Source organism: Bufo bufo, chromosome 11, assembly GCF_905171765.1.
Source record: "Bufo bufo chromosome 11, aBufBuf1.1, whole genome shotgun sequence".
Classification (NCBI taxonomy): domain Eukaryota; kingdom Metazoa; phylum Chordata; class Amphibia; order Anura; family Bufonidae; genus Bufo; species Bufo bufo.
Window position 1 is genome coordinate 1137883 of NC_053399.1, and position 26421 is coordinate 1164303.

The 26421-nt window shown below is 51.8% G+C and overlaps 2 protein-coding genes across 4 annotated transcripts in view; one reads left to right on the top strand and one right to left on the bottom strand.

Moving 5' to 3' along the window:
* Positions 1-908: 908 nt before the first annotated feature.
* On the bottom strand, positions 909-25064 carry FAM161B (FAM161 centrosomal protein B). Of its 3 annotated transcripts, none has more exons than XM_040412336.1 (9): positions 25016-25064; positions 18475-18631; positions 16211-16644; positions 15776-16110; positions 15462-15565; positions 11293-11460; positions 5443-5542; positions 5222-5376; positions 909-1243 (listed from the first exon to the last, which is right to left on the bottom strand). In XM_040412336.1, exons 2-8 carry the CDS (start codon positions 18621-18623, stop codon positions 5227-5229), a joined length of 1440 nt encoding a protein of 479 aa, XP_040268270.1. In that variant the 5' UTR covers positions 18624-18631; positions 25016-25064; the 3' UTR covers positions 909-1243; positions 5222-5226. The 3 variants fall into 3 exon arrangements, with proteins under 3 accessions (XP_040268270.1, XP_040268269.1, XP_040268268.1); XM_040412335.1 differs by lacking the exon at positions 25016-25064 and adding an exon at positions 24741-24888; XM_040412334.1 differs by lacking the exon at positions 25016-25064 and adding an exon at positions 18715-18736.
* Positions 25027-26421, top strand: part of COQ6 (coenzyme Q6, monooxygenase) — a 50384-nt gene continuing 48989 nt past the window's right edge. The window contains exon 1 of the mRNA XM_040412344.1: positions 25027-25149. The gene's annotated coding sequence lies outside the window, so the exon portion shown is untranslated. The remainder of the gene's footprint in view (positions 25150-26421) is intronic.

Here is a 26421-nt window from a genome sequence, read left to right on the forward strand (position 1 = left end):
CAGCCTGAGCTATAATGAGTGTTCATAATGTCAGAGAGCAGAGATAAGGAGCCCTCATCTCCCTGCCCGACAGAGCAGAGGTAAGGAGCCATCAGCTCCCTGTCTGAGAAAATTCAGATCTCTCTATTAGAGCATCTCGGCTCTGTACAGAGAAAAGGAAGACATATTTTTAATAAACACCAATTTAAACATAGATTTTTAGCTCAAAATGAGTACAGTGTACTAATAAAAAAAAAAAAACATATTCCCCCAAAGGTGTACATAGCCTTTAAATCATGTTTTTATGTTTTACATTTTAAGATTTTTGATATTTATTAAATTTTCCAGATCAATATCCATATTTAAACAAAAACCATAAATCCTGCAGTTTTCGCCCTGGCTACAAAGTGTAATAATCTGTGCCACTTCTTAATCTGTACAGATCACTACACTGTAGTTACCTGCTTATGTCATTCTAATCCTGCCAGTCATTATATCACCTCAGTGTATAGATAAGGCAGGATCCACCATTCACAATAAGTGATGGTCAAAGCCTATCTACTCCACCTCCCTGCAAAGACTACAGAGCATGCCCACTACACTCATGGAAGCGAATGAGGTCCCTACTGCCCATTGTGTCCATGACCCATGTGCCCACCGTAAAAGGAATTCTTTAAACGCTATTAAGAACAGCTCAAAATGGCCGCCCCCATAATCATGTTTAGGAAATAAAAAAATAAATCTGTAAATCAGAAAATAAAACGGATTAGAAATAAGGAGCTACCACAGTCTAACTGGCAGAAAAATTTCTGAGACACATTCCCTTTATGGCTTTTTCAAGCATACTTATTAAGGAGTTAATATCCAAATTTCTTGTCCCCGAGTGGGACATCTCTATCATGGTGCTGTTGTGAGACATGAGACGACGGTGCTTTCTATGTTCTTTTTATTAGATATTTAACAGCCCATAAATATTAGCAGAACCGAAGAATCATCTGAAATAAAGCGAGACCCCTCCAGGACACACAGGTGCTCCTCTAGAAAGGCGAAGACCAAATGACGGCCGCTGACCATCAGGGCTGAAGAATCATCTGAAATGGAGAGACCCCTCCAGGACACACAGGTGCTCCTCTAGAAACGAGAAGACCAAACGACGGACGCTGACCATCAGGAATAATAAAACCGTGATATCAGGGTCCTTGAAAAGATATATGCAGCTGCTTCTGCTGATCAGTTACATTTTTAGATCCGAAGTGTGGAAATCCTAGAGAAAGCAAAAAAGCCGTGAGATTGCGGCCCACAGCTCAATATGTGCTGGAGTCATGGGACCTCAAAGCCAAGGAGTCTGGTCCCTGCTACTGGTCCTCACAAGGAGGTCAGAGGAGAAGCGACTGTGGACCAGGGCTCATTGTGGCTGGTGAATGACAGAAGCAATGGAGACTCTTCTCAATCAGCTTCACCTGTTTGACCCTTAAAGGGGTTGTGCAGGCAGTTTATATTTATGATCTATCCTCAGGATAGGTCATTAACATTTGATTGGTGGGGGTCTGATCCCTAGCACCCATCAGCTGTTTGAAGAGGTGGTGCTTCACGTGAGTGCTGCTTCCTCTTCACACTGCCTGTTGTCTCCTCGGCAGCGGTGGCGTAGTGCAATTACAAGTATTCACTCCAGTCTAGTGAATGTAATTACACTGCCCCACTGAGACGACATGCAGTGTAACGAAGAGGAATCAGCGCTCGCATGGAGCACCCCATCACGGATGCAGACACATTGACTTGAATGGGTCTGCAAATCCGGAATGGAAGCACTACGGAGTGCTTCTGTGGGGTTCCGTTCCGCAAAAAGATAGAACTTGCTCTATCTTCTTGCGTAACGGGCGGATCACAGACCCATTCGAGTTGAATGGGTCTGGATCCGTCCCGGAGGCCACACAACCGGTCTCCGTGCATCGGGGACCGCAAATTGCGGTCCCTAATGCACCAAACGGAACACATACGTTCATGTGCAGGAGGCCTTAGTTGGAAAACCTCTTTGGAACTAAGATATTGAGGCAGATAATGCTGCTCTCGCTTTCCGTCAGATCTATGTGATTTACTTTTTGTGCCTTACTGGACACTGCACATCAGTGTGGAGTCTTAAACTGTGCACAATTTCAGAGCGAAACTTCTAATTTACTGAAATATTTAATCAGCTTTTTATACTCATTACAATATTGTTTCCAGCATTACTTGAGCATTTTAAACCCTTTCTTACTGGACTTTTATCTTGTTTTTGTAATTTTCTTTTACATCACTATGTGATATTTTAGTAGATATTCAGATAACATCTTACCTTGGGTCAATATACGCACCTGATAAAGTACTGTCAGGAGGTTACCCAGCCACATTCCTGGAAGCTTGCCATACCAGCCAAGCCCAGGCTGCTTGACCTATCATTGAGTCTGTGTGCTGGGCAAATCAGGTCCCTGGTTCTGTGTCCAATCCCAGGGCTAGGTGAAAGATTTAAGTCAGGCATTTTCTGCTTATCCGTGCCTATGATTTTTCCTTGATCCTGATTGTTCTGTGTGCTTAGAACAGTGCTGAATTTTTGCTGGACCATCCTGTTTATTGACCTTAGCTTGTTTCTGGAGTAACCCCTCGTCTTCTGTTTTGGCTTCTACTGACTATCCCGATGTCATGCCCGCTCCAGGGCGTCCGATTGTTGGGGCACCTAGGCCAGGCACTCCCTGTACAGGAGAACTGGCCAATTAGATGTTCTGCCCCACGCATTGACGCCAGGTGTCCCATGACAAAGAAGCGCGGCCTCTTTGAACAGGCAACCTGCTGGCCACAGGTTGCCTGTGATTGGGGTCATTTTCCTGGATCACCTGATTAAATTTACCCCTGGATTCTCAATCTCTGATTTGGACCCTGACTTTGACGCTTCTTCCTGGTTTTGACACTGGCTTGGTATTGGACAAGTTTATTCCTGATATTGACTTTGATGCAGTTCTGACTCTGATTTACTGGTCCCGATTCGGTTTTGTCTCTCTTGGCTTTGACCCGGCCTGTCTGTTTCTGTCATACTCCTGTTTTTATGGCTGCCAATCTGTGACTAGTTTATTATTTTCTCCTGTCCTTCCCTACCCGTATAGACCCCTGTACATACATTATTTAGGAAGGGACTGTTGACCAGTAGTGGGCAGCTGCAAGTAGGTAGGGACAAAGAGGGGAGGGTGAGAGTTCACTGTTCCCTACTGTGACACCCAGCTTAGCCTTATTTTACTCTCCTGCTACTCCTTGGCTTCTGATAGGTCTGATACCTTGCACCTGTTTTCTGCCACCTAGCAGCCAGTTATTGTAAGAAGGTTTTACATAAAAATGCAAATCACTAAATGAACCCCTCAAATAGAGCCAATACTATACCAATACAAAATACCTACAAAAAGACCAATCTTTGCGGCTCAATATATATATATATATATAAATATATATAAAAACTCTTTATTCAATGATTAGATATGATATAACATAAATTTTATATATAAAACCACAAAAGAAAAAGTGTGGTTCCCCTGAGGGATGGTATGGCAGTGTAATAGTAATATACCTTAACTTACTCCTATTGTTATTATATTATCAGAAATAACAATTGAATCGTCCTGTATATCATAAACAAGTAAATGCTAAATACAAATAAAGTGCAAGTGCCAGGGCATATTCACATAAAAGTCATATTAATGAAACAAAAGTAAACTCCTACACACTACAACAAACAGACATAAATAGATGATGAATCACAAGTAACACTGCACCCTCAGGAGAACCGCACACACCAACGCACGTTTCGGCGAAGCCTTCCTCTGGGGGCGCGGTTTTCCTTGGAAATATGTGTGTTTAAATATACAGCTCAACAATCAGAGAATTGTTGGTCTATGTGTGGTAACGACATGAGACACGCCTAGCCCTCCTGTCTCACCGAAAGTGCCCGGTTACTAGGATACAGGCACGCATCGGAGGCCGAAGGTCTGCGCGTGTCAAGCGGCCCATCGGTGAAACATAAACATTACGTGTCAAAGATGAATGGTATAAGGAGTATGCATATGTTGGGCATCTCAATAGTGCCATTTAAACGTGCACACTACATCAGAAAAATAAAAAATGCTAGTGCCAATGAGAAGTGCTGGTGCATTAAATCATACAGACATATCATGATCAATAATCCATAAGGAAAATAGGATAAAATGTTAAAGTGCTGGTGCATAACAACATTGACTACTAACATGGAGAGAAGTGCAGACTATCTGATAAAAAATATACATAATAAATCTTATTATGTCCAATATTAAATCACATAATAACACAGATGCAGGATTAGGAGAAAAACACTGCCATACCATCCGTCAGGCGAACCGCACTTTTTATATCTCTGAAAATTGTTATATTATATCTAATCATTGAATAAAGATTTTCTTTTATATTTTAAGCCATAAAGACTCTTTTTGTAGGTATTTCGCCTAGCAGCCAGATCCAACTGGTCTTGCGGTGTGCTTTGGTGAACACCTAGGGGTACGAACTGGAGTGGCGAAAGAAGACAGGTTGTCAGTGGTCCCAGACTGTATTCTTACAAGCATGAAATGTGGTGTCTGCTCCAACACCTAAATAAAATACGTTCCTTGTACCACCCTATCCTGAGATTACCTGTCCGTGGATTTGCGCTGCTGTACATACATTCATTCCTAACCCAAAAAATTAAAAATATTGCCTGCACTGAACTAAGGGGCGGCCTAAAGAGAAGAAAATAGTCTATATGTGCTTATCCTGGGGCAGCAGTGTGACACTGCAGTCTCCTCCAGTAGTAATGAATCGGCCCGATGGTATTTCAGGGAAATTCTCCAGAAGGAAATTTGTAATATTGGCTGGCTGAAACATGAGAACCTTCTCGGAGGCCAGGAAACAGATCTTTAAGCTGGAAGTCAGAGGGGCGCAGTGATCTCATGGCACCCAACTGCTTGTGAGGAGCATTATACACTATTTTATCCATGACCGCTCTATTAGCCAAGGAAATGGTAGCACTGACACCTCCCAATCTGCCCCTGAGGGGATTCAGGATTAGTTCTCTCACTGCCAATTACCTTGGAAAATGTGCAGAAGTTCTCTGGTACTTCTCCTGGTGTGAGCCTGATTATTGCAGTGCATGGCCTGGGGCACAGGCTGTACTGTGACTCCTAGTAAAGCATTGCTCTCGGTATGATTTAGTTACCTGTCTCACTTGGATTCGGCATCAGCGTGTTGGCCGCCCTCAGATTCATTCACATCCACACGTGCCTCTCCCTTCTGCTGCACAAATGCCTCATTTAACCCAGCCTGAGCTAGAGTCTGTGTAAACCTGCGCTCCATGTCTTTAGTGGCACGCCCCTGCAAGGACAGAAAAGGTGAAATGGGCCGGGGACAGGGGGGACACAGAGTAAGAGCACTGCTGACCTTGGTGACACGCTCAAAGAGATACTCTCTCTCCCCGACACGTCTCATCATTTCCTTCAGCTCCTCCTTGTATTCCTGAGTCCTTCTGCGCTCAGAGCGTCTAGGTGATAAAAAGCAGGAGATGATCGGAACACCGTCCAGGGGCGTTTCTGGAGGCGGCAGAGGCTTTGTGCTCCTTACATGTCTCTGCCGCATCTTCTCTTAGTACAATGTACTAAACCTCTTTCTTCTGATCATTCACAGACCCCAAACTGTTTACTCTCCCAAGAATGGCAGCTGAATGATCAGATTACACCCACCTAGAGAGAGGGGCAGAGAGACCCACACAGGCGCCGCTGCACCTGACCCTGTCATTAGGATGCTGGACCGAATGAAGAAAGAAGGGACATGGAACATGGAGACTAAGCTGGACATGGTCATCTCCCACCTGGACTACTGCAACATCCTCCTGTGTGGCCTCCCATCCAATCTATTCTCAGATCCGCTAATAAATAAATAAAAAATAGTAATATATATACACTCACCTAAAGAATTATTAGGAACACCTGTTCTATTTCTCATTGATGCAATTCTCTAGTCAACCAATCACATGGCAGTTGCTTCAATGCATTTAGGGGGGTGCTCTCCTGAGCGTGGCATGGTTGTTGGTGCCAGACGGGCCGGTCTGAGTATTTCACAATCTGCTCAGTTACTGGGATTTTCACGCACAACCATTTCTAGGGTTTACAAAGAATGGTGTGAAAAGGGAAAAACATCCAGTATGCCGCCGTCCTGTGGGCGAAAATGTCTTGTGGATGCTAGAGGTCAGAGGAGAATGGGCCGACTGATTCAAGCTGATAGAAGAGCAACGTTGGCTGAAATAACCACTCGTTACCACCGAGGTCTGCAGCAAAGCATTTGTGAAGCCACAACACGCACAACCTTGAGGCGGATGGGCTACAACAGCAGAAGACCCCACCGGGTACCACTCATCTCCACTACAAATAGGAAAAAGAGGCTACAATCTGCACGAGCTCACCAAAATTGGACTGTTGAAGACTGGAAAAATGTTGCCTGGTCTGATGAGTCTCGATTTCTGTTGAGACATTCAAATGGTAGAGTCCGAATTTGGGGTAAACAGAATGAGAACATGTCTCCATCCTCTGATGGCTACTTCCAGCAGGATAATGCACCATGTCACAAAGCTCCAATCATCTCACATTGGTTTCTTGAACATGACAATGAGTTCACTGGACTAAAATGGCCCCACAGTCACCAGATCTCAACCCAATAGAGCGTCTTTGGGATGTGGTGAAACGTGGGGCTTCGTGCCCTGGATGTGCATCCCTCAAATCTCCATCAACTGCAAGATGCTATCCTATCAATATGGGCCAACATTTCTAAAGAATGCCATCAGCACCTTGTGGAATCAATGCCACGTAGAATTAAGGCAGTTCTGAAGGCAAAAGGGGGTCCAACACCGTATTAGTATGGGGGCACTAATAATTCTTTAGGTGAGTGTATGTATATATATATATATATAAAACAACTACATACAAGGCCCTCCATAACCTCCCCCCCCCCCCCCATAACCTCTGATCCCCGCAGGACCTTCTCCTCTGTTCTTCACACAATCGACTTCTCACGTGCCTCTCTACTACTCTGGAACTCGCTACCCCAGCACATCATATGCAGTGCTCGTATAAAGTATTCACACCCCAGCACATCATATGCAATGCTCGTATAAAGTATTCACACTCCAACATCCAAACCTTCAAAAGTAACTTGCAAACCACCTCTTTAGAAAAGCCGACCCCCTGCAATGAGCATGCTGCCCCCACAGCCAGACAGGGGCGGACTGGAAAAGTTGCCCTATGTTGTAGTCCGGTTTGCATTGACTAAAGGCGGGTCAACATAAGTAGGTGGGGCCAAAACAAGTAGACTGGGCCTGCAATACTGTAATGGAGCACAATATACCGCCCCAGGAGAACCAGATACCACAGTGCCGCACAATATACCGCCCCAGCAGAACCAGATACCACAGTGCAGCACAATATACCGCCCCAGCAGAACCAGATACCACAGTGCAGCACAATATACCGCCCCAGCAGAACCAGATACCACAGTGCAGCACAATATACCGCCCCAGCAGAACCAGATACCACAGTGCAGCACAATATACCGCCCCAGCAGAACCAGATACCACAGTGCAGCACAATATACCGCCCCAGCAGAACCAGATACCACAGTGCAGCACAATATACCGCCCCAGCAGAACCAGATACCACAGTGCAGCACAATATACCGCCCCAGCAGAACCAGATACCACAGTGCAGCAGAACCAGCAGAACCAGATACCACCGCCCCAGCAGAACCAGATACCACAGTGCAGCACAATATACCGCCCCAGCAGAACCAGATACCACAGTGCAGCACAATATACCGCCCCAGCAGAACCAGATACCACCGCCCCAGCAGAACCAGATACCACAGTGCAGCACAATATACCGCCCCAGCAGAACCAGATACCACAGTGCAGCACAATATACCGCCCCAGCAGACCCAGATACCACAGTGCAGCACAATATACCGCCCCAGCAGAACCAGATACCACAGTGCAGCACAATATACCGCCCCAGCAGAACCAGATACCACAGTGCAGCACAATATACCGCCCCAGCAGAACCAGATACCACAGTGCATCACAATATACCGCCCCAGCAGAACCAGATACCACAGTGCAGCACAATATACCGCCCCAGCAGAACCAGATACCACAGTGCAGCACAATATACCACCCCAGCAGAACCAGATACCACAGTGCAGCACAATATACCGCCCCAGCAGAACCAGATACCACAGTGCAGCACAATATACCGCCCCAGCAGAACCAGATACCACAGTGCAGCACAATATACCACCCCAGCAGAACCAGATACCACAGTGCAGCACAATATACCGCCCCAGCAGAACCAGATACCACAGTGCAGCACAATATACCGCCCCAGCAGAACCAGATACCACAGTGCAGCACAGTATACCGCCCCAGCAGAACCAGATACCACAGTGCAGCAGAATATACTGCGGCCTTCGCCAACTGAGGCTACTTTCACACTTGCGTTAGGAGCGGATCCGTCTGGTGTCTGCACAGACGGATCCGCACCTATAATGCAAACGCTTGCATCCGTTCAGAACGGATCCGTTTGCATAATCATGATAATGCAAACGGATCCGTTTTGACTTTACATTGAAAGTCAATGGGGGACGGATCCGTTTGAAAATTGAGCCATACTGTGTCATCTTCAAACGGATCCGTCCCCATTGACTTCCATTATAAGTCTGGACGGATCCGTTCGCCTCCGCACGGCCAGGCGGGCACCCGAACGCTGCAAGCAGCGTTCAGGTGTCCGCTCACTGAGCGGAGCGGAGGCTAAGCGCTGGCAGGCGGATGCATTCTCAGTGGATCCGTCTCCATTGAGAATGCATCAGGGCTGGACGGCTGCGTTCGGGACCGCTCGTGAGCCCCTTCAAACGGAGCTCACGAGCGGACACCTGAACGCAGGTGTGAAAGTAGCCTGAGTCACTGTCCCGAGGATGGGGATACAGTTGAGTTCAGGAAGGACCTGCAGACGTTGGTCAGATGCACAAGTGCCCGATAGTCCTAGGACTAATTAATTCTTAGAGTATCACATCATTATGTTCCTGGCTGGTGGCCCCTTGGCCTCGGCCGACTGGGGAATTTCCCTGTAGGGTTGTTGGCCAATCCACCTCTGCAGCCAGACGAGCAGCCTTCACTCTCACCTACTGTGTTATTCCCCCTCTGTTGTAGATTGTAAGCGCTGAGGGCAGGGTCCTCTCCACCTGTCTGTTAATAGTTTCTTGTATTTTTCTATTATGTATGTGAACCCTCCTCTTGATGTACATAGAATTAATAGCTGCCTTTTCATAGGTGAACAACATTTATATAAAAATATCCTAATTCTAGGGGTTGATTATATATAATAGGCCATATGGTTTTATATTCACCATTGTGTATTATTTAAAGTAGGCCAAAATAGGTTCATGGAAAGGACACAGTGCATGTCATTCTTGTCTCCTTACAGATTTATGACTGTGATAAGGATAGACGCATCTGGTACTAATTATTACTATAGTTTAATGTCTGTTGATGAAGCAGAAAATCTGTGATGTATATGTATACTGAACATTAAGTTTTAGTATAAGATAATCAATAGGACATATATATCGTACTATATTATTTGATATTATGAAGGACGTCAATGCATCTATTATCTTATATATTTCTCACTAGGAACGCATACACTCCTAAAGCATGATGAGAATAATTTTAAGTGAAAACTGTGTTAGTGAGATAGTGTTATTTTAAGTAACAATCAATCACTGTTGGAGTAACCGAGGAGACGCATATGTCTGTGAAAGTACAAGGTCCATTATATTCTTATCGGTACCGTAAATTTAGTAGCTTGAGAAACGTCTCAAATGGTACCCAAATGTCTCTGTTTTAAATTGGTTTATGTGTCAAAAATAATCCCTTAGCTCTGATTTAGGATTCCATATATTATGTGTATAGAATGTAAGAGAAATCAGACCTGGACAGTTAACCCTTAATAGTGATGTTAGTAGCTAGTGGTATGAATAGGTAACATTGCACCAACAGCTGAAATGCATTTTGGGTGATACAGTGACATCACAGTCATTATCATATGTACACGCCTATCCAACAAGGATTGGAAAACTTCAAGTTAGGAAGGTGTGTCTAACTGATAAGTTTGCGATCATAAACCACACACACACATGAAGGGGGAAAAAAAGGACAGCAGGGAGCAACAGAAGACACAGAAACACAGAGAAACAAAGGAAGTACACCGCAGGAAAAAATCCAAATGATCAGAACGGACCTTAGAGCTGACTTCCTTTAGACTCTGCATATCTACTGCACTCTCGAGTAACGAATAACTTTATTATGTGTAGTATTGATTGAATTAATTGGCTTGATATTTAGGAAAATCCCCGCTTTATTGAACATATGTAATGTTAGATGTCTTACATCAATATTATCACTATTCAGTAAAGATGCATAGTACTGAATAAAAGATCTAATATTGATAACAGAGGGAATCTCTGATTGGAATATTATATTCCATAGTCATGTCAGGCTTGATAATTTATAACTTATGTAGCAATACTACCCGATATCAGAGATTGGTCATAGTTTGAGCAGGGCAAGGGTTCGTATCTGTCCTTATCACTATTGTGTATATCTCATAATTGTCGTCGGGATGCTTGTATTACATGTTTGAGAGGTGATATGGAACGCAGGTAGTCATGTTAGAGCCATCTAGTGGCTAATTTTGGGTACTGCATATCACTGTGTGTCATTGCATATTATTGAGTTTCACATTTATTAAGCTTTGATTGCATTTTAAATTATTATAATAAATCATTTTATATTTTTAGCATAGACGCTTGAACCTTAGTTTACTGATTGCACAACATAATTAAATTAACAACGATCTCTTTTTTAAGTGTTTTATATGTCCACCTCTAGGATCAACTCCCATTGAAATTTTTCCTTTGATCCTATCTTTTATATAAAACATTTGCTTTATATCTCCGACATGGCGCATGATCTGCTGCAGGCGGACACTAATCCAACTACTCCAGCATGCTCTATGTTCTGCCAGTGTAAATGGACACGCTCTGGCCATTTACATGCCAGACAGACTGGAGTTCAGTTGCGTATCTACAGCATCCCAGTATGCGGCATGATGAGTGGCGCTGCGTTTGTCTCACTACTGGTCCTGAGGTCACCCACCTTCACATCACAATCTGCTGCAGGACTTCACTTACCGCTTCTGTTGAAGTTTCTCTTTGTTGGATGAAGCTAAAGGCTTGTGTGGATCTAGTGCCTCCGCTCGTCTGGACAGCGAGCTCTGCACGCTCAGAGATTTCTGACGGTGCTCATGGAGCCACTTTTCCCGCACTAAATCTTGGAAGTCTTTGTCCCGTAGAGAAGATCTGAAAGGAATTGAATCTACTTGTGGATCATTTGGATGTGGAAAATGCTCCCCTATCCTACATATGAAGAGGATTTTCCAGCAAAGTGAGTAATGGCATATATCGCCAGGAGCTGCCAGGGTTAGGGCTCACCTCTGCGCTGTGGACCTGTTCATTTCTGCTGACGTAACTGTTGTTTTGCAAGGGTTTGGATCATACACTCCTCAACATTGAAATCACAACACCAAGATGCAGAAGCGGTAAAGTTAAGCAGATTGAGGAAGTAGCAGCAGGAGTCCCCAAGATCTGCAGATGACGACATTTCCAAGCACCTAGCTCCAATCTGAGGCATATGGGAGGAGCATAAAAGCCAGACTGAAAGTGTTTTTGCCACATGAAACCTAAAAAAATAAAATAAAAAATCTCCTGTTCCTCGATGTGCCAGTTATCGCCACTAACCCTAACCCCATAAACTGAGAGGGACAGAATCCTTGACCTGGGAGACCTTGGTTTATCACTCCGGAAGATAGCTCTGCGCAGAGGTTGAGATGTCAGCACTCGTCAACGTTTTGTGTCATGGTGGGTGATAGAACAATGAACTTGAAAGACAGGTGCACAGAGGCGAACAAACCTCTGCCCAGACAGATGCTCTGATTAGAAGTGATCCATTCTGTACCGCAAGTCAAACGGTCACATCCCAAGCCTAGGGCGGCAAAATGGGTCTACACAACCATCAGAAGGCGTCTGCACAACACTGGGCAACGAGCCAGACGTCCAGCCTTAAGGGTTCCACTGACCTCACAGCACCACTAAGACTGGTGACAGCAATGGAGATCTGTCCTCTTCAGTGATGGGTCCCACTTTCATCTCAGATGTAATCACAGCCAGAGATTGGTCTGGAGACCACATGGGCAGCGCTATTAGGCGGCCTTCATAAGGAAACATGACATAGGTCCTACTCCCAGGATTATGGTGTGGGGTGGCATAATGTATGGTGAACGGACCCCTCAAGTCATCATTTCAGGTACTAACAGCTTGGTGTTATGTTGTTTTAGTCGTGGAACCAGTGGAAAGGCAATTTCTCCCAAGTGTCTCAGGAGCAGATTGTATGGCCTAAACGTCCTACCATGGCCTGCAGCGTCTCCAGACTCTCAGTGATTTGCGTGACCAAGTGCATTCACCATGGCAGAACATTGCTCAGACAACCAGTAATAACCTCGTTGATAGTTCCAAGACGTGGAAGGGCGTAGATTTCTGCCCCTGACGCTCATACTTGATATTAAATAAATTGAGATGTTTGGAATATTTTGTATTTATCTTTTATCATTTGCATATTATTAAAAGGGTTTCTGTCACCAGAATTAACCCTATTAAGCTAGCTGACATTAGCGATGTGCGTAGTTTCTGCTCCTAGAGGCTCCGTTCTCCCACCTCTGGCCACGCCCTGCTACACTAGATTGACAGGGCCAGGCAGCCTTCACCTCCAACTGCCGGCCCTGTGCGCTGGGGAAATGTCACGCCGTTCAGTATTCGGCGCAGGCGCAGTGAAGATGCTGGCAAGTGCCCTTCACTCACTGCGCCAAATACTGAACAGGACGGCGCAGGCGCGAGCTTTACACGGCAGACAGGGCCGGCAGTAGGAGACCAACGCTGCCTGGCCCTGTCAATCCAGTGTAGCAGGGTGTGGCCAGAGGTGGGAGAACGGAGCCTCTAGCAGCAGGGGCAACGCCCCCCCCCCCCCTGCAACTGTAGGCTAATTAGCATATTATAAAAGTTATATTTCTGGAGTAACGGGGGGCATAGATAAAAGTAGGAATAGGCTAGTTAGGTTCAGCTGACATTAGCACATCGCTAATGTCCGCTAGTTTAATAGGGTTAATTCTGGTGACAGAAACCCTTTAACTTGTCTACCAGCCCTGTGATTTCCATATTTCTACAACTTTTCTTTCTTGGTGTTGCAATGTCATTGTTGAGGAGCGTATGTAACTTGATGCTAAGGTTCTTTTAAATGGGTTCTCCTGGATTTTGATATTGATGGCCTATCCTATGTTGGGCAGAGGTCACAATAACGCCTGTACAAGCATCACATATACCTGTTCAGGCCATTTTACTCCTTAAAAAAGTCGGTGTAGCAGTACGCCTTAGACTTTCTCTACCAATCATCAGCGCAGGGCGGCGCTGCCGGAGCCTGAAATAACCAATGAGAAAGCTCCATACAGCAAGGAGCTTTGTCATTGGTCGGTTTGGGTGAACTACCGAACAATTCGGCACACCGCCCTGAAGCTGTGGAGGGAGGCTCCTGTGGTGCGCGATCTTCCCTGGGGGGACGCCTGGCAGGATTAACGGCCTTGGAGGGCAGTGGACTTTAGCTGGGGTCCCAGCTCTGATCTCTATAACAAAGAGTCTGAAGCATTCAGCCGATCCATGCTTCTCCTCACTGAAGGGTTAGGGCCTTAATAGAAAGTCTATGGGACCATCTTCACTACCGCGCTCAGCAGTGAGGGGAAGCAGCACTCGGCTGAGGCTTTAGATCAGAGGGGGTCTCAGCGATGAAGCTACTTTTTAAATGTTGGGCATGGGGTCTGCCTGGGGTTTCCCAGCCGCAGGCTATTATAGCCAAGTGGTAAAGTACAGGGAAGAGCTACCATGTTGGATTGGGCTCAGGGTTATCACTTGGCTATATAATAGCCTGCTGTGCATTCACTCCAGGCCTCCCACCAAGGCTTCTTAACCCTATGCTGGAGGGAGGGGCGCAATGGTATTAACTTTGGACTGTACATTGGAGAAGCTGAGGAGAGGGGGTGTTCACACCACCGCTATTTATTTCTGTTCTGCTGTTAGGTGAGCAGAACAATGGAAATAACGGAAGTGCTGGATAGGGCTGAACAGACCGCATTGACTATGATGGAGTCTGTTCAGTTTCTGTTCGGGATCCTGTCTTTTTACCAGACAAAGTCCTCCATTCAAGACTTTTTTTGTCTGGTCTTTTCGACAGAATCTGCCACAGACGCCCTGAACTCCAACGCAGATGTGAATGCAGGCTACGGATTTTATATTTGAATTGCTGCAACGTTCGTCCTCCTCAAGTAAAAATACTCCTCAAAAATTGTAAGAGGACTATTTTTACTCTTCTGGAAAAAATGTAGTGTGACCTCTGATGTAGCAACCCTGGCACACTGGCTGTTCTGAAAGTACAACTCCTGGTATCCTCCTTTCACTTCTATGGGAGTTCCAAGTAGTTGTGCATGCTGGGAGTTGTAGGTTTACAGCAGCTGGAGTGCCGAAGGTTGCTGATCCTTGGTATAGATCATCACAATCAGATTGGTGGGGGTCTGAGTCCTGGCACCCTTGCGGATCATCTGTATGAAGAGGTTATCATCCTCTTCTGAGGCCAGGGATGTCATGTTCTTCGGTCATGTGACCAAAACAAGCTCAGTTCCATTCATGTGAATGAGGCTGGGCTGCAATACCAAGCACAGCCGCCATCAAATGGGTCAAGCTGGGCTTGGTAAACTGTAAGAAGGCCTTGCAGAGCCTGGGTGAGTTCTGCAGCTTCCACCTATCAGTCAATATGAAAATCTCAAAGAACCCCTTTAACTGAAGTCATATTTTGACTCTGCACTTTCAGTTCTGTACCCCTGGTTATGCGCAGGAATTCTCCGGAGTTACTCCCAGCCTTGTACGGCGCCAGCAGCAGACATTACAGCAAGAATCAATTTGGAGAAAATACAAGAGCTGCAATTCTTACACCAGGGGAAAATCTACTGAAGGTGCAGTACCACCGAACCACAGACACAAGGGACCTCTCAAACCAAAATAACATTTTATGTTTCCCTTACTATGTGGCTAAGGAAGTAACAAGCCAGCAATTGCAGAAAGCCATAAGACTCCTCTAAGGGGTAGCATCGTTGTGTGCAACTGAATGTCACCCAACCAGCAGACACCGGGACAGCTGTGAGGTCTAAGGCTCCTTCTACACAACTAATGAACTGTAACCCATTTCCTGTGAAACGAACGATTACCTGATGGCGACTTCCCGCCTCTTGGTGCTGTCAGTAATATACACTGGAAGAGTGTTAGGTGATAGGCTAGAGAGCTGGGCTGAGGATCGCTGAGGTAGGGTCTCCTGCAAAAACAGTAATAAAAGAGACTTCTTCAGAAGACGGATTCTCTCGATCTTATGTTTATTGCACTTAGACTGGACTTGAAGATCAGTCAGCAAGAGAGCTGTGGAAAGTCTAAGCAGAGGAAACCCACCCCTCTGTTCATGTGAAACATCAGGCACCGTGGAGACATTCGCCTTTATACTACGCCATATATCCAAATGTGCTCTCACCTGGATACTGCTGGTCCTGCTGAGTCTCTTAGAGCTGAGGCTGGAGGTGCGCAGATTAAAAGGCTTGCTCTCTGTAGCTTCTCGCACTCTCTGCTTCTTTAAGGAGCATTTCTGGAAGTTGCGATACAGCGTTTGGAAGTCAGGGACAGATGGGTTTATATGGGGCTTGAATGTCAAATTCTGCTGTAGGAACCCCAGGTGCTGCTGTTTGGTTTTCAGGCAGGTTCTGGAATGTGGGTTGCAGACGTCTCGGCTCAGTGGGACAGGGGCCGACGAGCTCTCCAGCAGATCCTTTGCTCGCAAATTACTGTTGATCTTTCTTACAATTTCTGCCTCTGAGAAGAACAAACTCTGATCACTTATAATGTGCATGCCCAAGCCAGAGCTCCCCAAGCTTGGTCCTGCACCCATCCATACTGAGCTAGCAGCACTCACCTCTTATCCTGTCACTGACAGTGGGGTCCAGAACAGATTTAGGGATGGACCTCTTTCTGCTTGGTGCTCTCTCAGTGGGGGCACTCGCTGCTCTTTCCACTTGTCTGTCTTGTCCCAGAAGTTGGAAGGGTTTCTGCATGGACAGCAGATGTTCTCGCCTCTTCTGGACTGAGGATTTTCTTCGTTTTTCATTTTGCTCCATTAGCTCACTGTACATTGGCAAGAAGACATGGGCGGGCACGGGCTGGGCACGGAACTGCTTTAAGCATTCGGCATCATCGGCACTCTGCTCAGCTTGTAAATCTGCCCACGGCTGGGGCTTCACCTCCTTCCTTTTCTCTGCTTCACGCAGCATCATTTGGAAAGGTTGAGGAACAGTGATTCCAGAGCTTTTCTTGGAGGCCTCGACTTTTGGTTTGGAGATTTGCTCTGCACTTTAAGAAGAAATGCAAGTCAGTAAGCTCTACAGCACCCCTAGTGGTGGGGGCTCTGGAGAATATATACCAACTTATAGGGAACATCTATCCCACATGATGGAAACAAAATTGTGTCCACAAATGAGAGACAATACACCTGCTACTTCTCTTCCTTACAGTAGATCTGTCACCACAATATGGCCTCCTACTTAAAGAGGTTACTATACTTTGGTTTCCTCTCTGTACGTTGCACTTCCTGATTCCAACCAAACCCATGATGCACTTCTCCTTTATCTGCCACAGCTCCAGCGAGTTTATAGCTCCTCCCACCCAGTCACATAGCCACTCCCCTATCAGTGCCCCTGTATGGACATGACCTCACAGGAAATAGCTGCATGGTCATGTGACCACAGGAGCAATAAAGGTAAAAGAAACGCATTACACAATGATAGAGACCAGGGCCGGCTCTATAATAAGGCAGACCAAGCGGGCGCAGGGGAGGGGGGGCGGTGCCAGGGCGGAATTTATATATATATTTTTAATACATAACTTGCAGACTTGCCCGGCCGCCCGCCCCAGCCTGAAGGTGTGCCGTGCGGCCCCCGGCCCTCACCTCCGCACGCAGGCTCAGCAGCAGCACGGCATCAGCAACACAGACAGTCACGGGTCAGGGGTGTGTGACTGCCGAGTGGCTCTGCAAAAGAGGCGGGCAGCAGCAACTGGTGTAGACTGGGGAGCTGGAGACTGGAGAAGGAGCTGTTGGTGGTGAGTAACTGTCTGTCTGTCTGTGCGGTCCGCAGGGAGAAATGTATGTGGCATGGGGGGGGGGGGATGTGCCAAAACGGATGGAGGGGGGGAGAGAAATGTGCCAACACGGATGGAGGGGGGGGGGGGAGAGAAATGTGCCAACACGGATGGAGGGGGGGGGAGAGAAATGTGCCAACACGGATGGAGGGGGGGGGGGGAGAGAAATGTGCCAACACGGATGGAGGGGGGAGAGAAATGTGCCAACACGGATGGAGGGGGGGGGGAGAGAAATGTGCCAACACGGATGGAGGGGGGGGGGGGGAGAGAAATGTGCCAACACGGATGGAGGGGGGGGGGGGAGAGAAATGTGCCAACACGGATGGAGGGGGGGGGGAGAGAAATGTGCCAACACGGATGGAGGGGGGGGGGGGAGAGAAATGTGCCAACACGGATGGAGGGGGGAGAGAAATGTGCCAACACGGATGGAGGGGGGAGAGAAATGTGCCAACACGGATGGAGGGGGGAAAGAAATGTGACAACACGGATGGAGGGGGGAGAGAAATGTGACAACACGGATGGAGGGAGGAGAAATGGAGGGCTGATGTGACATAGGTGATTTGACATGGAGGGGGAGAAATGTGACATGGAGGGGGCATGATGGATGACATGGAGGGGGCATGATGGCTGACATGGGGGGTTGATCTGAGGCATTGGGAGACTGACCTGAGGCATTGGGGGACTGATCTGAGGTCTGATTAACATTGGGGGTCTGATTGCTGATCTGACCTGAGGTGTAATGGAAAATATTTTTTTCTTATTATCCTCCTCTAAAACCTAGGTGCGTCTTATAGGGCGAAAAATACGGTCCTCAAACCAGCGATTGTCTGAAGCAGAGCGAAGATACCAGGACCACACAGAGGAGAAGCCAGCTGCTGCAGACAGGACCAGGGACAGGTGAACTGCGGGGGGGGGGGGGGGGGGTTAGGGTAAAAATCCGGCCCTGATAGCGACCTTCATAAATGATTATTGGAAAGAATGGAAAACCCCTTTAAGGGAAGCATAAGGGCAAGTCCTCATGTGAGCTCAGCCCATGTTACTTACAGCTGGAGGCTGGGGTCCACGGCCGGCCCTCTCCAGACCTCATACAGAGAAGAGAACTCCTGCAGGACGAGGCTGTTCCTGATCTTCAGACCTTGCAGCATTTCCATCATTTCCTTATCCCATTCATCTGTCTCCTGGTCCCAGGCCATGGTGGTGCCTACAGAGAAGTCACATTTATCTTCTCCCCTGCACCGCTCATAGCACAGGTCACCCCTGGACTACATGTATCACATCACTGACCAACCATGGTGAGCACCCATCCATCCCTTCAGGAGCCCAGCCTGGCTGCTGAGACAACACCTATGAGGCTGCCAGTAGAAGTGCTACAAGGAGGCTGCACCAAGCACAGAGGAGGCACCAGGCCCAGAGGCAGCAACAAGGGCAAAGGAGGCACCAGACACAGAAGCAACAGCATGGGAGGAGGCTGCACCAGGAAAAGAGGAGACAGCAGAGACGGCACCAGAAGCAGAGGCGGCACCAGACACAGAAGCAACAGCATGGGAAGAGGCAGCACCAGGAGAAGAGGAGACAGCAGAGGCGGCACCACACACAGAAGCAACAGCAAGGGAAGAGGCGGCACCAGGAGAAAAGGAGACAGCACCAGAAGCCGAGGCGGCACCAGGGGCAAAGGAGGCACCAGGAGAAGAGGAGATAGCAGAGGAGGCACCACACACAGAAGCAACAGCAAGGGAAGAGGCGGCACCAGGAGAAGAGGAGACAGCAGAGGCGGCACCAGAAGCAGAGGCGGCACCAGACACAAAAGCAACAGCATGGGAAGAGGCGGCACCAGGAAAAGAGGAGACAGCAGAGGCGGCACCAGACACAGAAGCAACAGCAAGGGAAGAGGCGGCACCAGGAGAAGGGGAGACGGCACCAGAAGCCGAGGCGGCACCAGGGGCAAAGGAGGCACCAGACACAGAAGCAAGGGAAGAGGCGGCACCAGGAAAAGAGGAGACAGCAGAGGAGGCACCACACACAGAAGCAACAGCATGGGAAGAGGCGGCACCAGGAGAAGAGGAGACAGCAGAGGCGGCACCACACACATAAGCAACAGCATGGGAAGAGGCGGCACCAGGAGAAGAGGAGACAGCAGAGGCGGCACCACACACAGAAGCAACAGCAAGGGAAGAGGCGGCACCAGGAGAAGGGGAGACGGCACCAGAAGCCGAGGCGGCACCAGGGGCAAAGGAGGCACCAGACACAGAAGCAAGGGAAGAGGCGGCACCAGGAAAAGAGGAGACAGCAGAGGAGGCACCACACACAGAAGCAACAGCATGGGAAGAGGCGGCACCAGGAGAAGAGGAGACAGCAGAGGCGGCACCACACACATAAGCAACAGCATGGGAAGAGGCGGCACCAGGAGAAGAGGAGACAGCAGAGGCGGCACCAGACACAGAAGCAACAGCATGGGAAGAGGCGGCACCAGGAGAAGAGGAGACAGCAGAGGCGGCACCACACACATAAGCAACAGCATGGGAAGAGGCGGCACCAGGAAAAGAGGAGACAGCAGAGGCGGCACCAGACACAGAAGCAACAGCATGGGAAGAGGCGGCACCAGGAGAAGAGGAGACAGTAGAGGCGGCACCACACACAGAAGCAACAGCAAGGGAAGAGGCGGCACCAGGAGAAGAGGAGACAGCAGAGGCGGCACCAGACACAGAAGCAACAGCAAGGGAAGAGGCGGCACCAGGAAAAGAGGAGACAGCAGAGGCGGCACCAGACACAGAAGCAACAGCATGGGAAGAGGCGACACCTGGAGAAGAGGAGACAGTAGAGGCGGCACCACACACAGAAGCAACAGCAAGGGAAGAGGCGGCACCAGGAGAAGAGGAGACGGCACCAGAAGCAGAGGCGGCACCAGACACAGAAGCAACAGCATGGGAAGAGGCGACACCTGGAGAAGAGGAGACAGCAGAGGCGGCACCAGACACAGAAGCAACAGCAAGGGAAGAGGCGGCACCAGGAGAAAAGGAGACAGCACCAGAAGCCGAGGCGGCACCAGGGCAAAGGAGGCACCAGACACAGAAGCAAGGGAAGAGGCGGCACCAGGGGAAGAGGAGACAGCAGGGGCAGAGGTGGCACCAGGCGCAACCAGGGGCAGAGGAGGCACCAGGCACAGAAGAAACAGCAAGGGAAGAGTGACTGCGCCCTCTACACCTGGGCCCCTCTGTGACTGCGTCCTCTACACCCCCTATACTTGGGCCCCTCTGTGACTGCGCCCTCTACACCCTCTATACCTGGGCCCCTCTGTGACTGCGCCCTCCACACCCCTACACCTAGGCCCCTCTGTGACTGCGCCCTCTAAACCCCCTATACCTGGGCCCCTCTGTGACTGCGCCCTCTACACCTGGGCCCCTCTGTGACTGTGCCTTCCACACCTCTATACCTGGGCCCCTCTGTGACTGCTCCCTCCACACCCCTATACCCGTGGCCCTCTGTGACTGCGCTCTCCACACCCCTATACCTGGGCCCCTCTGTGACTGTGCCCTCTATACCCGTGGCTCTCTGTGACTGTGCCCTCTATACCCCTATACCTGGGCCCCTCTGTGACTGCGCCCTCCACACCCCTATACCTGGGCCCCTCTGTGAATGCGCCCTCTACACCCGGGCCCCTCTGTGACTGCGCTCTCCACACCCCTATACCTGTGCCCCTCTGTGACTGTGCCCTCCACACCTCTATACCTGGGCCCCTCTGTGACTGCGCTCTCCACAACCCTATACCTGGGCCCCTCTGTGACTGTGCCCTCCACACCTCTATACCTGGGCCCCTCTGTGACTGCGCTCTCCACAACCCTATACCTGGGCCCCTCTGTGACTGTGCCCTCCACACCTCTATACCTGGGCCCCTCTGTGACTGTGCCCTCCACACCCCTGTGGTTGGGCCCCTCTGTGACTGCGCCCTCCACACCCCAATACCCGATCCCCTCTGTGACTGTGCCCTCCACACCCCTGTGGTTGGGCCCCTCTGTGACTGCGCCCTCCACACCCCTATACCCGGGCCCCTCTGTGACTGTGCCCTCCACACCCCTGTGGTTGGGCCCCTCTGTGACTGCGCCCTCCACACCCCTATACCCGGGCCCCTCTGTGACTGCGCCCTCCACACCCCTATACCTGGGCCCCTCTGTGACTGCGCCCTCCACACTCTTATACCTGGGGCCCTCTGTGACTGCGCCCTCCACACCCCTATACCTGGGCCCCTCTGTGACTGCGCCCTCCACACTCTTATACCTGGGCCCCTCTGTGACTGCGCCCTCCACACCCCTATACCTGGGCCCCTCTGTGACTGCGCCCTCCACACCCCTATACCTGGGCCCCTCTGTGACTGCACCCTCTACACCCGGGCCCCTCTGTGACTGGACCCTCCACACCCCTATACCTGGGCCTCTCTGTGACTGTGCCCTCTATACCCCTATACCTGTGCCCCTCTGTGACTGCGCCCTCCACACCTCTATACCTGGGCCCCTCTGTGACTGCACCCTCCACACCCCTATACCTGGGCCCCTCTGTGACTGTGCCCTCCACACCCCTATACCTGGGCCCCTCTGTGACTGTGCCCTCTATACCCCTATACCTGGGCCCCTCTGTGACTGTGCCCTCCACACCCCTATACCTGGGCCCCTCTGTGACTGCGCCCTCCACACCTCTATACCTGGGCCCCTCTGTGACTGTGCCCTCCACACCCCTATACCTGGGCCCCTCTGTGACTGCGCCCTCCACACCTCTATACCTGGGCCCCTCTGTGACTGGATCCTCCACACCCCTATACCTGGGCCCCTCTGTGACTGTGCCCTCCACACCCCTATACCCGGGCCCCTCTGTGACTGTGCCCTCCACACCCCTATACCCGGGCCCCTCTGTGACTGCGCCCTCCACACCTCTATACCCGGGCCCCTCTGTGACTGCGCCCTCCACACCCCTATACCCGGGCCCCTCTGTGACTGCGCCCTCCACACCCCTATACCCGGGCCCCTCTGTGACTGCACCCTCCACACCCCTATACCCGGGCCCCTCTGTGACTGCGCCCTCCACACCCCTATACCCGGGCCCCTCTGTGACTGCACCCTCCACACCCCTATACCCGGGCCCCTCTGTGACTGCACCCTCCACAACCCTATACCTGGGCCCCTCTGTGACTGCGCCCTCCACACCCCTATACCTGGGCCCCTCTGTGACTGCGCCCTCCACACCTCTATACCTGGGCCCCTCTGTGACTGCACCCTCCACACCCCTATACCTGGGCCCCTCTGTGACTGTGCCCTCTATACCCCTATACCTGGGCCCCTCTGTGACTGTGCCCTCTATACCCCTATACCTGGGCCCCTCTGTGACTGCGCCCTCCACACCCCAATACCCGATCCCCTCTGTGACTGTGCCCTCCACACCCCTGTGGTTGGGCCCCTCTGTGACTGCGCCCTCCACACCCCTATACCCGGGCCCCTCTGTGACTGTGCCCTCCACACCCCTGTGGTTGGGCCCCTCTGTGACTGCGCCCTCCACACCCCTATACCTGGGCCCCTCTGTGACTGCGCCCTCCACACTCTTATACCTGGGCCCCTCTGTGACTGCGCCCTCCACACCCCTATACCTGGGCCCCTCTGTGACTGCGCCCTCCACACTCTTATACCTGGGCCCCTCTGTGACTGCGCCCTCCACACCCCTATACCTGGGCCCCTCTGTGACTGTGCCCTCTATACCCCTATACCTGGGCCCCTCTGTGACTGCACCCTCCACACCTCTATACCTGGGCCCCTCTGTGACTGCACCCTCCACACCCCTATACCTGGGCCCCTCTGTGACTGTGCCCTCTATACCCCTATACCTGGGCCCCTCTGTGACTGCACCCTCCACACCCCTATACCTGGGCCCCTCTGTGACTGCACCCTCCACACCCCTATACCCGGGCCCCTCTGTGACTGCACCCTCTACACCCCTATACCCGGGCCCCTCTGTGACTGCACCCTCTACACCCGGGCCCCTCTGTGACTGGACCCTCCACACCCCTATACCTGGGCCTCTCTGTGACTGTGCCCTCTATACCCCTATACCTGGGCCCCTCTGTGACTGCGCCCTCCACACCTCTATACCTGGGCCCCTCTGTGACTGCACCCTCCACACCCCTATACCTGGGCCCCTCTGTGACTGTGCCCTCTATACCCCTATACCTGGGCCCCTCTGTGACTGCACCCTCCACACCCCTATACCTGGGCCCCTCTGTGACTGCGCCCTCCACACCCCCTATACCCGGGCCCCTCTGTGACTGCACCCTCCACACCCCTATACCTGGGCCCCTCTGTGACTGCACCCTCCACACCCCTATACCTGGGCCCCTCTGTGACTGCACCCTCCACACCCCCTATACCTGGGCCCCTCTGTGACTGCACCCTTCACACCCCTATACCTGGGCCCCTCTGTGACTGCGCCCTCCACACCTCTATACCCGGGCCCCTCTGTGACTGCACCCTCTACACCCGGGCCCCTCTGTGACTGCGCCCTCCACACCCCTATACCTGGGCCCCTCTGTGACTGCGCCCTCCACACCTCTATACCCGGGCCCCTCTGTGACTGCACCCTCTACACCCGGGCCCCTCTGTGACTGCACCCTCCACACCCCTATACCTGGGCCCCTCTGTGACTGCACCCTCCACACCCCTATACCTGGGCCCCTCTGTGACTGCACCCTCCACACCCCTATACCTGGGCCCCTCTGTGACTGCACCCTCCACACCCCCTATACCTGGGCCCCTCTGTGACTGCACCCTCCACACCCCTATACCTGGGCCCCTCTGTGACTGCGCCCTCCACACCCCTATACCTGGGCCCCTCTGTGACTGCGCCCTCCACACTTCTACACCCGGGCCCCTCTGTGACTGCGCTCTCCACACCCCTATACCTGGGCCCCTCTGTGACTGCACCCTCCACACCCGGGCCCCTCTGTGACTGCACCCTCCACACCCCTATACCTGGGCCCCTCTGTGACTGCACCCTCCACACCCCTATACCTGGGCCCCTCTGTGACTGCGCCCTCCACACCCCTATACCTGGGCCCCTCTGTGACTGCGCCCTCCACACTTCTACACCCGGGCCCCTCTGTGACTGCGCTCTCCACACCCCTATACCTGGGCCCCTCTGTGACTGCACCCTCCACACCCGGGCCCCTCTGTGACTGCGCCCTCCACACCCCTGTGGTTGGGCCCCTGAACAGTCTGACTCTGAGGCGGGCTCAGTATCACCTTGCACTGGAACCATTCTGCGCTGCCAATCCTCACCTGCCCTCCACTCCTGTATGTACTGCGGGGATTCGTACCACGCCCACCCGCGCTCTCTAGAAACCTAATTGGCTACTCGTTACTATGGGATACCGACTGGACGCCATATTAGGGTTAGGGTGTAAATTCCATGCGCTGTAAGGACCCTGTGATGTCACAGGATCGCTTATATACTAGTCATGTGTGTTGGCAGCATCCGCCGAATGGAGCAGCAAGGTGATACCACCACACGCGCAGCGACCTGGAGACGACGATCCAGAACTAGTTTCGCCTACAGCTTGGGATCGAGGCTTCAGATGTCACGTGACCCTGCGACGTCCCACAGACCACTTCTAGGTTTCTCTATAACTCTGCTAAAGCGCCGCCTTTCGAGTGACGTCATTTCACCTGCGACTGCAAAGCCTGACAGGTTCGTCCTGAAGTTTTAGTTTTCTGTGCGACAAACATTGACCCCTGAACGCCCCGCTCACCCGCCACCGTGACCCCCCCCCCGCCTCACCCGCCACCGTGACCCCACATAACGCAAACCCGCCACCGTGACCCTCACCCGCCACCGTGACCCCCCCCCCCCGCCTCACCCGCCACAATGACCCCCACCCGCCACAGTGACCCCCCCTCGCCCGCCACAGTGACCCCCCCCTCGCCCGCCACAATGACCCCCACCCGCCACAGTGACCCCCCCTCGCCCGCCACAGTGACCCCCCCCCCCTCGCCCGCCACAGTGACCCCCCCTCGCCTCACCCGCCACCGTGACCCACCCACCGCTCATCAGCCACACTGACCATCCCCCCCCACACGTCTTATCTGCCTCTGTGACCTCACCCGCCACAGTGACCCCCCCCCCCTCGCCCGCCACAGTGACCCCCCCCCCCTCGCCCGCCACAGTGACCCCCCCCCCTCGCCCGCCACAGTGCCCCCCCCCCCCTCGCCCGCCACAGTGACCCCCCCCTCACCCGCCACAGTGACCCCCCCTCGCCTCACCCGCCACAGTGCCCCCCCCCTCGCCTCACCCGCCACAGTGACCCCCCCCTCGCCTCACCCGCCACAGTGACCCCCCCCTCGCCTCACCCGCCACAGTGACCCCCCCCCTCGCCTCACCCGCCACAGTGACCCCCCCTCGCCTCACCCGCCACAGTGACCCCCCCTCGCCTCACCCACCACAGTGACCCCCCCTCGCCTCACCCGCCACAGTGACCCCCCCTCGCCTCACCCGCCACAGTGACCCCCCCTCGCCTCACCCGCCACAGTGACCCCCCCTCGCCTCACCCGCCACAGTGACCCCCCCCTCGCCTCACCCGCCACAGTGACCCCCCCTCGCCTCACCCGCCACAGTGACCCCCCTCGCCTCACCCGCCACAGTGACCCCCCCTCGCCTCACCCGCCACAGTGACCTCACCCGCCACAGTGACCCCCCCGCCTCACCCGCCACCTTGAGACGTGTGGGGGGGGATGGTCACTGTGGCGGGTTTGCGTCATGTGGGGTCGGTGAGGCGGGGGGGTCACTGTGGCGGGTGAGGCCACTGTGGCGGGTGAGGCGGGGGGGTCACTGTGGCGGGTGAGGGTCATTGTGGCTGATGAGCGGTGGAGGGGTCACTGTGGCGGGTTTGCGTCATGTGGGGACATGACGCAAACCCGCCACAGTGACCCCTCCACCGCTCATCAGCCACAATGACCCTCACCC